We start from the raw sequence: 14972 nt of genomic DNA on the forward strand, positions 1-14972 counted from the left end.
TACTGTCAAGATCCTGACCTACTGATTAAGACAAAGAGTGTCACCTGCTAGCTGTACATTAAGCCTAATAAATTGAAGGCTGAACTAGTGCATATCTTTTTAAAAAAAGACATCTGATTTTAAATAAAAGACTCAAGCTGTAGAAGAGTTTAGCACATTTCCCAGTTAATCCCTGCAGGTTACTAATGAGTACTAAACAGGTGTACCTATTAAAAAAAATGTTAAAAAAATCACCTTCTAATTCCAGTACCACCTTTTCTTATTCCAGCTTCCAGCAATTAAGTTTTTTTCATATTTTAACTATTAGCTTAAAAGAGTTTTCAGCATTAGAGATCGTCTCTTTGTAAAGGTCCCACTAGTCTGAATGAGTAACATCTATCCTCCTTACAAAGTGGAATAGGCTCACTTTTCTAAATTATAACACTATATTCTTACAGCATTTCACAATTCCAAATAGATTTAACTCCAGCTATTCATATGCACTATCTTACAGTAGTTTCAGAAAAGTCTCTAACCTAACTCAAGTACCTTGACCAAATTTTCATACTTGCAACTAGAAAAGAAGTTTTAAAAAATAAAAGCTTCCAAAAGTCTCAAAAAAATCAGGTTTTGTGACAGAGATTCTGGCTTTATCACTTGAATGTTAAAGCGTACAACATAGCTTTCCCTTAACCCCACCAAAAGTGCTACAGCAGATGTTTTAGCAATAAAGTTGAAATATGAAAAGTGAGTACCACATAATTAATCTTGGAAACTGCTTTTTTACCTTACCTTTGGTATTACTATAAAATATAGATACAAGATGCCTCTTTATACAAAATTAAACTTTGACTGACATTTAAAATAAGAAAAAAGCTATTTAATTCTTTTGTGGGGAAAAGAAAGCCTACCTTCAGACTAATTAAGCACTGAAAGTAAAGCACTGACTCCATCAAACTGTCAGAAAAAAGTTAGAAACTCCAATTTATTTAAAACACAATAAAGGAAGAGAATTATTTTCTTTTCCTGCCACCTCTTTTTTTCAGCTGTATAAATGAACAGAAGGAAAGATGATTTTTCAGAGATGCTATCTCTGCTCAATTTTATGGTGATGGATATAATGATATCTCCTTGTCAGTAAAATACAGCCTAGGAAAAGCGGTATAATTTGAGATATTTAAATGAATATGCCACTGAAGTAAAAGAGGTTTGAAGTAATAATTAAATACTGTGTTACATACGCTTGTACATTACAGACAATGACACATTGTGCAACCCTTACTTGCACTGGTGAACACTTACAGGAGTAGTCCTATTGACGTCAATGAGACTACTTACGTGGGTAAGAGCTCACTAACATGTGAAGAGTTGTGCAACAAAGCCCCAAACACATTTCATTCCACACATTGTTTCAAGCTTTGTTCCTCAACCACAAGTTTTTCCCTAATAGTGTTAATAATATAATTTCATTAATGTTACCATTCAGAAAAATATGTGAGAACATACAACTTGTTCAGTGGTATCTTACATCACCCGCTATTTCAGCTAAATACCAAATCAGAGGCACACAAGAATCGTGGATTCACTGAGGCTGGCAGGCACCCCTAGAGATTGCCTAATCCACCCCCTGCTCAAGCAGGGTCAGCTACAGCGGCTTGCTCAGGGTCCTGTCCCGTCAGCTTTTGAGTATCTCCAAGGATGGAGACTCCACAGCCTCTCTGGGCAGCCTGTGCCAGTGTTCAATCACCCTCACAGTGAAAAAAGTGCTTTCCTGTGTTCAGGTGGAAATTCCCATGTTTCAGTTTGTGCCCATTGCCTTTTGCCCTGTCGCTGGGCACCGCTAAGAAGAACCCGGCTCTGTCTATTTTACTTCCCCCCCCCATGAGATACTTACACACATGGATAAGATAGCCCCGAGTCTTCTTTTTTCCAGGCTGAACAGTGCCAGTCCCAATCATCTTTACAGCCCTTCACTGGACTCACTCCACTATGTCCATGGCTCTCTTGTACTGGGGAGCACAGAGCTGGACCCAGCACTCCAGATGTGTCTCACCAGGGCTGGGCAGAGGGGCAGGATCACCTCTCTTGACCAGCTGGCAACGCTCTTCCTAATGTGGCCCAAGATGCTGTTGGCCTTCTCTGCTGTGAGGGCACACTGCTTGTTCACCTGCACACTGCACACTGCACGTTGAATACAAAGGAATTACAGGAACCAAGGCTATAGGCATTCCTACTTCCTAGCAGGTGAAATAAATGGAAATACCTTCTACTGACTTGGATGTTGGCACAACAGAATAAAAAACAACATATGGGGTTGGCTGCTTTTCCACAAGCTTTCACTGGTGAGGCAACCCTCTACTCACGCAACCTCATGTGACAAAACATCTCCCATCAATACTATTTTAGACAAGAATTCAAATAATCTATTTGTTACTATTTTAACATTTTCTTGTTGGCAACCACAGTAAAACAAAGACGCAGTGTTTCAGTCAGGCCCATAGTTTTATTATAAAGCTTAAGCAAATGCCACAGAATTCAAGGCTAGTTTCAAAAATTAAAAATGAGCAGCTGCATCTTTTCCCTGTCCTCCTCCTGCTCATCATCTCCCCACCCTCCTTTGTTTGTTTTGGAGACAGTGTAGCTCACTAACATGTGTTCACCTCCAAAAAGCATCCTTAGAAGAAAAAGGAGGGGGGAAAAAAAAAAGAAGAGTTGGAAAGAGCAGAAATGAAAAGGAAAACAGGAGAGATGGAAAATGAGAACTTGTGTTTGTAGAGGACTCAGGAAACACCTTAAAAAAAACATTTCAGTCTACATTCCCGCATTCACAGGATGCATGTTCTGCATTGTGCCTTTGCTATAATGATTTATATAAACTTTTCACAGGCAAGGACAATAAAGTACTCAATGAGAAAAAAACTTCTGGTAGAATCGCTTCACCTTTCAATGTAATTCAGCTTTGTGATAACCTGATTTTATTTAAAGCCTACTTGAACTTGGTCATTGGCTACATTCAGGAAACACTTTAAAACTATAAAGATGTCCATATAAGACAGACATTTTAATAAGAAAATTAAGGCACATTTCCACAGGGCTGGTCATAAATTTTCACTTTAGTGTATTACAGTCCTGGGGGCTGAGATTCCAATTTCTGTCCAGCACGCTGACCAACCAAAACAGTTCTCATGAGACTGTAATAGGCCCATTACAATACCATATAATGACAAAACAAAAATTCTAAAAACATACCTAAAAAATCACATTGCTAGTACATAAACAGACTGATCCACTGCCAAAACTAGCCAATTAAAAGCTGTATCATAAAATATCCAATAGGAGAAGTAAACAAAAGAACTTCAAAAATTTCAAATCAGACAAATAAAGAGATTTAACAAATAAGTAGCTTTCAACATTTTTTAACTCCTTCAGATTCACTCCAGGAAAGCCTCCAAGATTGCAACTTCTGTAGGCTGAAGAATATAACTTTTAATACTATTCAATTTCACTGACACTGACATGAAAGATCTGGAGAAAAACACAGTGCACCCAAGATAACTAAAAAGTGACTCCGTGTTGTACTGCAAGAAAAATGGCACCAGGAGGTCCCTCAAGGATATAGTATCAATGATAAAAAGCAGTCATAAATGACAATACATTACTGTTTCTCCTCTAGTACCACTGTTCCATTTTACAGAGTAATGGCTTAGTAATTTTTTGAAGAGCAGTTTTGGGGACTGGCACTTGTTCATGTTACTTCACGAGCTAACGAACATACCTAACAGTCAAACTCATCTGAGTCCCCTGGCATGTCTTTCCAGCAAACAAGCAAACCTGTAATGCTTATGTTCAAATGACAGTGACACACATACTGTAACTTCATTGCGAGATATCCAAGCATACTGAGGTCAGTAAACACAAAATATTTTCATAAGTAAAGTGAGTGCGCTTAGCATGACAGCAGCTGAGGAAATCTTAATCTGTACATATTTTTAATGGGGGGGGGGGGGGGAGGAGGGAGGAGAGGCCACAGAGACTAGTGAAAGGAATGAAGAAAGAGGCAAGCAAAAGGCTAATAAAAAATGCATCGACTCAAAGTTTTAGGCAGAGTCGTCTTCTCTTGTGATAGGCAGGCTCAAGAAATACTGGATATATTATCAGCAGGAAAAGGTCACAGGGCTCTATCCATGACCACTCTTTCACCATGGATAAACGGGCAGAGAAAAGTTGGGAGCAAGCACAAAGAGAAGACAAAAGCAAACTTGAGGGGCATGAACACAGGTCAGAAAGAGTACAAAGACTGTATTCAGGAGGTATGAGAATGAAGCTCCTGTGTGGGTAGGCACCACACAGAACTGGAATGAGGAATCCACAAGGAAACAAGTTCAAAATTAACCAGGGAGAAAAACACCCCAAACCCCAAAGTAACAGCTTTTGCCACAATCAAGTTATCCTGTCTACCTGTGTGAACCTTTATGTTGTAGCAAAGAGTGGGCAGTATGAGGGTGGGAATAAGCAGCCAGGTTTGAGGGAAGGCAGGATGTCTTCTTACAGAAACATTGTCCATCTCCTCTAGTTTACAGTGATTGCAAATTACAGCCTAAAACATGGAAGAGTAAAAAGCATGCCAACTGAGAGGCCATGTAGCTGCACTTTAACTTGTAAGTGTATAACACACAGAAAAGATCAGTTAACACACTTTAGATCAGCTAACACACTTTTTGGATACAATAAACAAGTAACTCACACCACAACTCATTTGACAGAGTACGAATCTATTGTACAAAGACGTTACAAAAAATGCCAAAGATTACTAGATGTCTCCTGCACACAAAACTTCAGCTGTTCAGCCTTTCTAGACCACAAAAACAAGCAGATGCAAGAAAAAAAGGTTTTTCTGATCATTTGCTCATTGTACAACACTGTCTTACCTATTGCACATTGTTTCCATGTCAACAATTATAACAGCAAGCTATTTTATTCTATGTAGTCTACCCTATGAAGTTCTTTTGAACTTTTTTTTTTACAAAAGGAAAGGTCTCCTAACCTTGAAAGTCTGATTTGAAGATACAATATATGATCTTTCTTTTATAAACATAAGAAATATGAGTTTTAAAAAACTGATGGAAACTGTGCAAGGAATTGCCTTACCAGCCTTTGAAACAAAACCTCTCCAGACATCTGCAACACAAGAACAAGACAATGCAAGTGTCTCTACAATCACCTGATTTAAAAGGGTCATTTACAAGTGTGAGACCAAGGCTTGCAACTCTTGGTCAATGATTAGCATCCTTTAGCTCTTTTGAGAACCTGTTTTACCAAGGACAATCTAGCTAGCCTAAGATTTAAACTGACGAAAGCTATTGTCCCTCTACCTCCATTAAAATTCCATTGCTCTGTTCTTTGTGAAATCTTGGGGCAGATGGAGGTTGGGTTTTATTTTCCAGAAGGTCTGCAGGCAAAGAGAAGCTTCTCTTTGATATAAATTTCTGAATTCTTCTGCTCATAGCTTTTCCTATGATCACTTAAAACTCATCTAACAGCAGATTACCACCAAAAGGGACAGTGCTGTTCCATCTTCCACCCTCAACTGCATAGTCCTGATGCCTTTTTTGTATCTTTGCAAGCTTTTGAGCAATTGTGAGGTGAACTGCATGGAAAATCCATCCTTCTGAAAACTGATACAGCGAAAGTTTGATTTCAGCAGACCTCTTCCCTGGGAGTGAAGAGACTAGTGAGGACATCCTATCTGATGGCATCCTATCTTTGCGTTACCTTAAATCAAACTTCACTTATGAAAACAAAAGCTTTAAAGTGGTGTGATTCTCAGCAGGTTTCTGATGACCGTAAGTGTTCTGACAGATAGCAAGATAATTGAATATAGATTTCTTATTTTATTTTGAAGCTGCACAACAAACTTGTACCTTTCGAGGTACTGAAACTGAATTTTGGAGGTATTGAATCTGAATTTCTAGTACTGGACTCAGTGCCTCCTAATAGCTGAAGTTCTCTTCTCTGTCAAGAAAGGTATTGGTACCCGTGTTTTCAGGATATACAAAATACTTATTAAAAATATCCAAATCTAATCAATTAGTTTCTTAGAAGTAGTTGGAAAGTAGAATTTCCCAAGAAACATAAATATTCCAACATCCTGAAATTTGTTTTCACTCGTAATCAGTATTAAAAAAACCCAACTTTTAGCCATTTACAGAAGAATGAAAATTGGGGACTTTTTTGTTTGTTTTTCATTTTATACAACACAACAAATTGGTCTAGTCACATGAAAATCATATACTACTTAATACTTACATTATTTTATTTAGAATTCTGAAAAATGTAAACTGAATTATTAACTCACAATCTTTCTCATAGAACTAACATGTTTGTACTTTTATTTCAACAAAGCTGCATTTTCCAGAACCTACAAGTGAGTGGTGAGAGCCCAAGTCTCCATGCCACTCAAAATCCCTCTATTATGCAATATGCAGACATGTGCTTGTTTCTTTAACTTCTCCTTACTAGAAGCACTGGAATGAGCTGAACCTTACTAATCAATTTACTTGGCAAACCATAAAGCAAAAATATTACAAGCAGCATGGTCTCGGAGAGACAAAAACACAACTGAGCTTCCTTAGAGTCAGACAAAGAAAAAACAAGCCAAAATCAAGCAGTGGTTTTCAACATAAGCAGGCTACCAAGTCAAGCTGAAGATGCCACCCAAGGGACACAGACACACTGGAGTCAAAACTGCCATTCGAGAACTGTTTTGTGCATAACCATCCCTCATTGAGCATTTATGTATTTAATTATGAACTTTTAAAACTTTAGTCAATCTTTTAGTAAAAACCATCACTTAAAACTAAAAAGATTAAAACCCAATACATGTTTCCCTGTCCACTGAAAGGTTTACTAGCAGAGTTATGTGTGGATTAGCATTTGCAGCATTTCTTCAGAAAAAGAACAGTATAATATCAAAAAAATCCTGCCCATAAGAAGCACTTTTGCTGAAAGCTGTGTTCCAAATATTAACCCACGTGACACGTGAAAAATGAGTGGGTTTACTGATGTAAAGAATAATTATCTTGAATAATCAATTTAAAGAAAAATATCATCTTCCATGTAGTCCAACAGCTTCTAGGTAAAATTAGTCCTCGGTTGCTTCAATTTTGCAGTTAAGTACAGAAGTGGAAAAACACAGGGTAATTTTTTGTAACAGTTTTTTACTTTAAGAAAATTAGCAAATTTTATTTGTTGGAGGTCTCCAGTTAATGTCAAATCCATTTTGAATTTAAAGCCTTTTGATAAAGAGTATCAACCATTTTGTCAACCATAAAACATGTAGTGCATACTTCCCAAACTTATAATTACCATGAAAGGAGACTGAAATGTCTGGGGTTTGGTGGGGGTTTTTATGCTTGGTTTTTGTTTTGTTTTGTTTTTGTTGGGTTTTTATGCTAGACGATAATACAAATTTAAAATGTCTTCTCTGGAAATCTATTGTATTCATCAGCATTTTCTTTATCCCAAAGAACCTATGTCCTAAATGGTAATAAAATGTATATATAGTACAAATTTTCTACAGAGTGGAAAAAAAAAATCATCTGAAATTGTAAGTAATCCCTGTAAGAAAATACCAAGTTTTTACCTGAGCAGAGCTGTAAACCTAGGCCATCAGTGTGATATTCTGCTTTCCCTCTGATGTGGTGTGGCATGTCTTTGAATTTAAAAGATAAATTAGTAGACTAATGGCCAATATTACATTACTTCAAGTTATCATAAGTACAACATTGCACCTTACTGGGTTTCTATTTTGTGGTCATCTTCAGTTTTTTAAAAAAACACAAAAATCCTTGGCGAGAGATCAACTGCTATGAGATTCCATGAGATGTACCTAGGAATACATGTAAATGAGACAGGCATTTCTCCTGTTATTCAAACTGAGAAAACAATTTTCTTCTACAGTATTGAGAAAAAAAACATGTTTGAGCTTTGCTTTCCTTCATGCTCAGGGCATGCACATATACTACATCTTCTGACCTATTTTAGTTTTCTCTAAAGCAAAGAAACAGAACATAAAATATCTCTGGGGACACTGTCACCTACTCTTCTGCTTCTGTGACCAGAGGATTGCAAAGGGATGCCTAAACACCTAAGAGAGTCTGAAACTATGGATGTGGTCAGTATATTGCTAACATGGGCCAAGAGGAGCAATCAAAACTACCTCTTTATATAACAGCCCAGTAGCAGGAACACCTGTGGAGAAGCTAGGATGTATAGTAGCATTACCCACTATAGCCAAAGGTATTTGAACCAACAAACTCTTAAATCCCTGCAGACCGCCTTAACCAGCATGCAGCGAGGAGCTCTAGTTGCAGGCAGGCGAAGGACGGAGGTAAGTTTTTGAAGCAGGTAGCTTCAAAAACTTACCAGACACAAAAGTCTTTCCGGACACTGAGCAGTGACAGAGCCAGGAGCAGAGTAAGCAACAGTATTCCAGCACAGGGACCGCAGCACTGAGCTGGCTGCAGGGGTACTCCCTGGTCCTGGTTTGTTCTCCTGAAACTATTTCTGGTTCCCATACAGTTACTTTTTACTGTACAATACACAGAAAAGGTAACAAAAGGGGTTTTCTGCTTTGTTTTAAGTAAGCTTCCTAGAAGAACTCACATCCATGCTGCACACACACGCATTTTTTATTGGGACTTTATTTTAACATGTAGCAGGAAATGCTACTAAACTGCTGTATCAGTTAAGGACTACACTTTCCACTTCCCTGAAAGAAATGTAATGTTCATGCTGCAAAGATGTCCTGCAGTTACAATCATAAACACTGCAAATCCAGAGATAAAATATTACTACTTTGTTCTCAGGACCTAGTGTTCCCCTTCACCACCCTCCCCACACACCCCCTAAAAAAGAGAAATTCAAACTTTTCACTGTAGAAGGCCACTACTTCAGAAAGTTACTGTACGAACATCTAGTGTGCAATCATTCCACACACATGCTAGAACAACTATTCCCGTGAAGGAGCTTTAATGAAATTGATAGAAATCTACCAAGGATTAACTTCCCCCTGTTACTAAGGATACATGGTTATGTTTGCCAAACTAATATAGCATTTAATAATTTTATAGATTTATCTGCTTATTCTATCATAAAAATGCATAAAGCTTATTTTATTTGCACTATTAAGCAAAAATATTAACTGAAACATTTCAACTATGGTTATAATGTAGTACATATGCATGGCATACCTGTCCAGTCATTTAAAGAAAAAAAAGCCATCAAAATGGAAATATTGTGGGCCAGTGTGATGATTAAATCATGGCAAGTGAAAGAACAATCAGAAATACGTTCACTCACATTAGCATAACAGAAGCTTTCACTGTGGATCACAGCAACAAGTTGCTTGCTGTAGGGAGTCCCCATTTCAGAGAACTTTTGATTGGAGATGAGGCAGTAGGCACACACACAGCTCGCTTTGGGGAGCATCAGGAAGCAGCTGAACAGCTGAATTCAGTATACCAAAATCTGGCTCTGACTGTTTTGAATACAGCGAAACCTCAGCAGAATAGTGGCACTTTTCTTGGAACTTTAAAAGTGAAAGTCTTCTTTCCGTCCAATCAGATAGAACAGCAAAGGAAAAGCATCAAAAGATACACACTACTCCTATATCCGCTACAGCCCTGATTTCACCTTGCTTTTATGTGTCTCGGTTTCTTTTAAATAGCATCATGAAAAAAATGTGTTAATTAAAATAAAAATTACAGCAGCACCACATGCAGTCATAAAAAAACAGCCCATGTCATGGTGTTTTGATGCTGAAACTTGTTTTCTACTTCAGAACAATGATACTGAATTTAAGAGAAGTGTCTTCTCTGTTTAATGACTGGCTTAGTAGAAGCAGCATCTTCAAAACATCCTCAGCTTTTCTTTGCAAAAAATAGATTACCTCTGAAGACAGAAAAAATGGTGTTGCAGAGGTTTGTATACTCTTTAATGTCACTCCTTTTTAGACAACATGTATCTTGTCATAAGCAATAACTAGTTCTTAAAGTTTTGTCCTCCTGCATTTCCTATAATTTTACTCTATCAAGCTGTAAAAAACACTGGGTGAACTTTGATTTTTAGTGCCTTCAGCCACTACCTTGTTATTTCAAAATAAAGCATAGACCTCTCTTAAAAAACTGAAATACAGCTTTTCCATGTTTGCCTAAAAAATAGTTCCTTTTCATTTAAACATCACCTCAATGTACTATAAAAGTTAACTAACAAAACCCACAGACCTTTAAGAATATCAATTTTATGATCATATAAAAGAAACGGAGAGGTTAAATGATTCCTGCACTTTGTTTTCCTGTAAGTTTGGAGGAGTCCAAATTACTATTACTTCATTATAAGAAATAGACTCATAAAGCTGTAAAAGCTTATAATATGCCTGACACTTAAAGATGAACTCAGGACAGCATATTAGTCTTCATGTGACAGCTATACACTCATATCAAATAAGAAATATTTCAACATCAATGTCTCTTACCAGAAACCTTATATATTATTTACAACTCCTAAGACAACATCTAACAGTTTTTATACTCGTGTGCACAATGACTTTGCTCTACATACCCTGCATAAACATTTTCAAATGTGATTTGTGTCAGGTCCTTTTAATCATCTGAAGTACTGTCTGTCTTCCATATTCCCACACAAATAGTTAGTACAGCTACAATACTGGCCGCTCATCAGCACTCATCTCCACGGCCCAGGGGGCTTTCCCGAACCGCGGGAACCTCAGGGGCGGCCGAGAGACCCGCCGGCAGCTCGCGCGACAGTGGCTGACGGGACCTGGGCGGAGCCAGGAGCAACGGCGGGAGATTTAAACGCGGTGTAACCGAAACTAGCGCTCAGTCGCCGAGGCGAGCAGCTCCGGTGCCGGCAGGATCCGCAGCGGAGCGCTGCAGCGCGGTGCACGGGGGGTCCCGAACCGGGGGAACCTCGGGGGCAGCCGGGAGCCCGCCGCGCGCGCGACAGCGGCTGCCGGGGCCTGGGCGGGGCCAGGAGCAACGGCCGCCGAGCCCCGCCCCCCCGTGCGACAGGAGCCCTCGGGGACGCCGGCGACCAGGGGAGCCCTCAGGGAGCGCTGCCGGCCGGGAGCGCCGCCAACAGGGCGGGCGAACGGGGCGCGGCGCGGCCGTTTGCGCGGGAGGGCGTGCGGGAAGGGCGCTGAAGCGCTGCCCGCTCAACCGGCGAGCAACGGCGTCCACCCGGCAGAAAGCCACGGCCTCTCTAAGCGCTGCACCCACCACGACTGGCGCAGCTTCCCAGACAGCTCCGGCGGGAACACGCTCCACCCAGGTGCCAGGCTGCAGGGTGGGCCCTACTCTCATGGCAGTACCGGAGGGCAGCAGTGAGCACACCTGTGGGAGGTGCGCCCAGGCAGAGGAGCTCCTCTGCTTAGTGACAGAGCTCCTGGAGGAGGCGAGGAGGTTGAGGAGCATCGGGGAGAGAGAGAGGCAAACTGCTGGAATTGCACCCTACCTTCCCTGGGACAGGCCCAACAGGCAGACAGGACGCGTGATGTGGAGGATTCCCTATCCTCTCTCTGCCTGGCTGAACGCAGTGACTTAAGGGACAGGGGGCGATGGCGACCAGCTCCTGCCTGGCGCAGCAGGCACATCTCCTCTGTGACTGCCCCACCTTCCCAGGTGCCCTTGCACAATAGGTATGAGGCTCTGCAAGTGGAACCGAACAGTAACGAGGATGACGGTTCATCTAGCTTGGAGGTGTTGCGGAGGTTAAGTCGCCCTATGCCCTGCATCAAAACTGCTTCCATAAAGAAAAAAAGGCGGGTCACTGTCATAGGAGACTCCCTTCTGAAGAGAACAGAAGGCCCAATATGCAGACCAGACCCACTTCTTAGGGAAGTCTGCTGCCTCGCTGGGGCCTGGGTTAAAGATGTGAAGAGAAAGCTTCCTACTCTAGTATGGCCCTCAGATTACTATCCATTATTGATTTTTCAGGTAGGCAGCGATGAAGTTGCAACTGGAAGTCCGAGGGCAATCAAGAGAGACTTCGGGGCCTTGAGACGACTGGTTAAGGGATCAGGAGCACAAGCAGTGTTCTCTACCCTTTCAGTTGCTGGGAAAGATGAGGGAAGAAACAGGAAGAGCCAGCAGATCAATGCCTGGCTCCAAGCCTGGTGTCACCAGCAGAATTTGGGGTTTTTTGATCATGGGTCAGTCTACACAACACCAGGTCTGCTGGCAACAGATGGGGTACACCAGTCTCAAAGGGGGACAAGGATCTTTGCACAGGAGTTAACAGGGCTCATTGAAAGAGCTTTAAACTAGATTTGAAGGGGGAAAGGGATAAAACCAGGCTCGCTAGAGATAAGCCTGGGGGCGGCATGCCAATGTTTGAGGAACAGTGTCCTCACAAGGTCCCTCAGTCTGCTGTCTCAGTGTAGGTAGGGGATGGAGATCCATGCGGCAGCAAAGATGCAAGGGTTATGGATGTGTTAGAAACCATGGAAGCGCCTGAGAATGGTCATGTAGGAATTATGGTTTCTCCCCCAAAAAAGGTGGCGGCATCAATAGCCCAACTGAAGTGCATCTACACCAATGCACGCAGCATGGGCAACAAACGGGGAGCTGGAAACCATTGTGCAGCAGGAAACTATGATATAGTTGCCATCATGGAAACATGGTGGGATGACTCGCACAACTGGAGTGCTGCAATGGATGGCTATAAACTCTTCAGAAGGCATAGGCAAGGAAGGCGAGGTGGTGCGGTAGCCCTGCATGTTAGGAAGTGTTTTGATTGGCTAGAGCTTAATGATGGTGGTGATAAGGTTGAGTGTTTATGGGTAGGAATCAGGGGGAAGGCCAACAAGGCAGATACCATGGTGGGAGTCTGTTACAGACCACCCAACCAGGATGTAGAGGTAGACAAAATATTCTATAAGCAGCTGGGAGAAGTCTCACAATCACTAGCCCTTGTTCTCGTGGGGGACTTCAACTTGCCAGATGTCTGCTGGAAATACAATACAGCAGAGAGGAAACAGTCTAGGAGGTTCCTGGAGTGTGTGGAAGATAACTTCCTGACACAGCTGGTGAGTGAGCCAAGTAGGGAAGGCCCCCTGCTGGATTTCTTGATTGTGAACAGAGAAGGACTTGTGGGTGATGTGACAGTTGTTGGAGGCTGCCTTGGGCACAGCAATTATGAAATAATAGAGTTTTCAATTCTTGGGGAAGTAAGGAGGGGGGTCAGCAGAACTGCTGCCTTGGCCTTCTGGAGGGCAGACTCTTTGCCCTGTTTAGGAGACTGGTTGACAGAGTCCCTTGGGAGGCAGTCCTGAAGGACAAAGGAGTCCAGGAAGGCTGGACATTCGTCAAGAAGGAAATCTTAAAGGTGCAGGAGCAGGCCGTCCCCATGTGCTGAAAGGCAAGCCAGCAGGGAAGAAGACCAGCCTAGCTGAAGAGAGCTTTGGCTGGACCTCAGGAAAAAAAGGAGAGTTTACGACCTTTGGGAGAAGGGGCAGGCCACTCAGGAGGACTGCAGGGATGTCGAGAGGTTATGCAGGGAGACAATTAGAAGGGCCAAAGTCCAACTAGAACTTAATCTGGCTACTGCCATAGAAGACAATAAAAAATGTTTCTATAAATACATGAGCAACAAAAGGAGAGCTAAGGAGAATCTCCATCCTTTATTGCATGTGGGGGGAAACAGTGACAAAGGATGAGGAAAAGGCAGAGGTACTTAATGCCTTCTTTGCCTCAGTCTTTAATAGTAAGACCAGTTTTCCCCGGGTACCTGGCCCCCTGAGCTGGAAGACAGGGATGGGGAGCAGAATGAAGCCCCCATAATCCAAGGGGAAATGGTTAGTGACCTGCTGCCCCACTTAGACACATACTAGTGTATGGGGCCAGATGGGATCCACCCAAGGGTACTGAGGGAGCTGGCAGAAGTGTTCCCCAAGCCACTTTCAATCATTTATCAGCACTCCTGGCTAACTGGGGAGGTCGGTGTGCAAGAACTAACTGTGATGCCCATCTGCAAGAAGGGCCAGAAGGAGGATCCAGGGAACTACAGGCCTGTCAGTCTGACCTCGGTGCCAGGGAAGATTATGGAGCAGATCACCTTGAGTGCCATCATGCGGCATGCACAGGACAACCAGGCGATCAGGCCCAGTCAGCATGGGCTTATGAAAGGCAGGTCCTGCTTGACCAACCTGATCTCCTTCTATGACAAGATGACCTGCCTAGTGGATGAGGGAAAGGCTGTGGATGTTGTCTACCCAGACTTCAGTAAAGCCTTTGACACCATTTCCCACAGCATTCTCCTGGAGAAACTGGCTGCTCATGGCTTGGACGGGTGTACAGTTTGCTGGGTAAAAAACTGGCTGGATGGCTGGGCCCAAAGAGTGGTGGTGAATGGAGTTAAATCCAGTTGGCGGCCGGTCACCAGTGGCGTTCCCCAGGGCTCTGTGCTGGGGCCAGTTCTGTTTAATATCTTTATCAATGATCTGGACGAAGGGATTGATTGCACCCTCAGCAAGTTTGCAGATGACACCAAGTTGGGCAGGAGTGTTGATCTGCTTGAGGGTAGGAAGGCTGTGCAGAGGGATCTGGGCAGGCTGGATCCATGGGCCAAGGCCAACTGTATGGGGTTCAACAAGGCTAAGTGCCAGGTCCTGCACTTGGGTCACAACAACGCCATGCAACACTACAGGCTTGGGGAAGAGTGGCTGGAAAGCTGCCTGGCAGAAAAGGACCTGGAGGTGTTGGTTGACAGCTGCCTGAATATGAGCCAGCAGTGTGCCCAGGTGGCCAAGAAAGCCAATGGCATCCTGGCTTGTATCAGAAATAGTGTGGCCAGCAGGACTAGGGAAGTGATTGCCCCCCTGTACTCGGCACTGGTGAGGCCGCACCTTGAATACTGTGTTCAGTTTTGGGCCCCTCACTACAAGAGAGACATTGAGGTGCTGGAGCATGTCCAAA

The 14972-nt window shown here is 42.5% G+C and overlaps 1 protein-coding gene across 3 annotated transcripts in view; it reads right to left on the minus strand.

Moving 5' to 3' along the window:
- The window catches only part of PDE10A (phosphodiesterase 10A), a 198326-nt gene that overhangs the window by 122017 nt on the left and 61337 nt on the right, over window positions 1-14972 (minus strand). Inside the window, exon 1 of one of the 3 annotated variants that reach the window (XM_072856235.1) lies at window positions 10600-10657. The exons of the other annotated variants lie outside the window; for them this stretch is intronic. Within the exon in view, the coding sequence (XP_072712336.1) occupies window positions 10600-10612 (13 nt within the window). The 5' untranslated portion in view covers window positions 10613-10657. Of the gene's footprint in view, window positions 1-10599; window positions 10658-14972 lie in introns of those variants that run through there. 3 annotated transcript variants of the gene reach the window in all.

Source organism: Ciconia boyciana, chromosome 3 (assembly GCF_034638445.1).
Source record: "Ciconia boyciana chromosome 3, ASM3463844v1, whole genome shotgun sequence".
NCBI classification, from domain to species: domain Eukaryota; kingdom Metazoa; phylum Chordata; class Aves; order Ciconiiformes; family Ciconiidae; genus Ciconia; species Ciconia boyciana.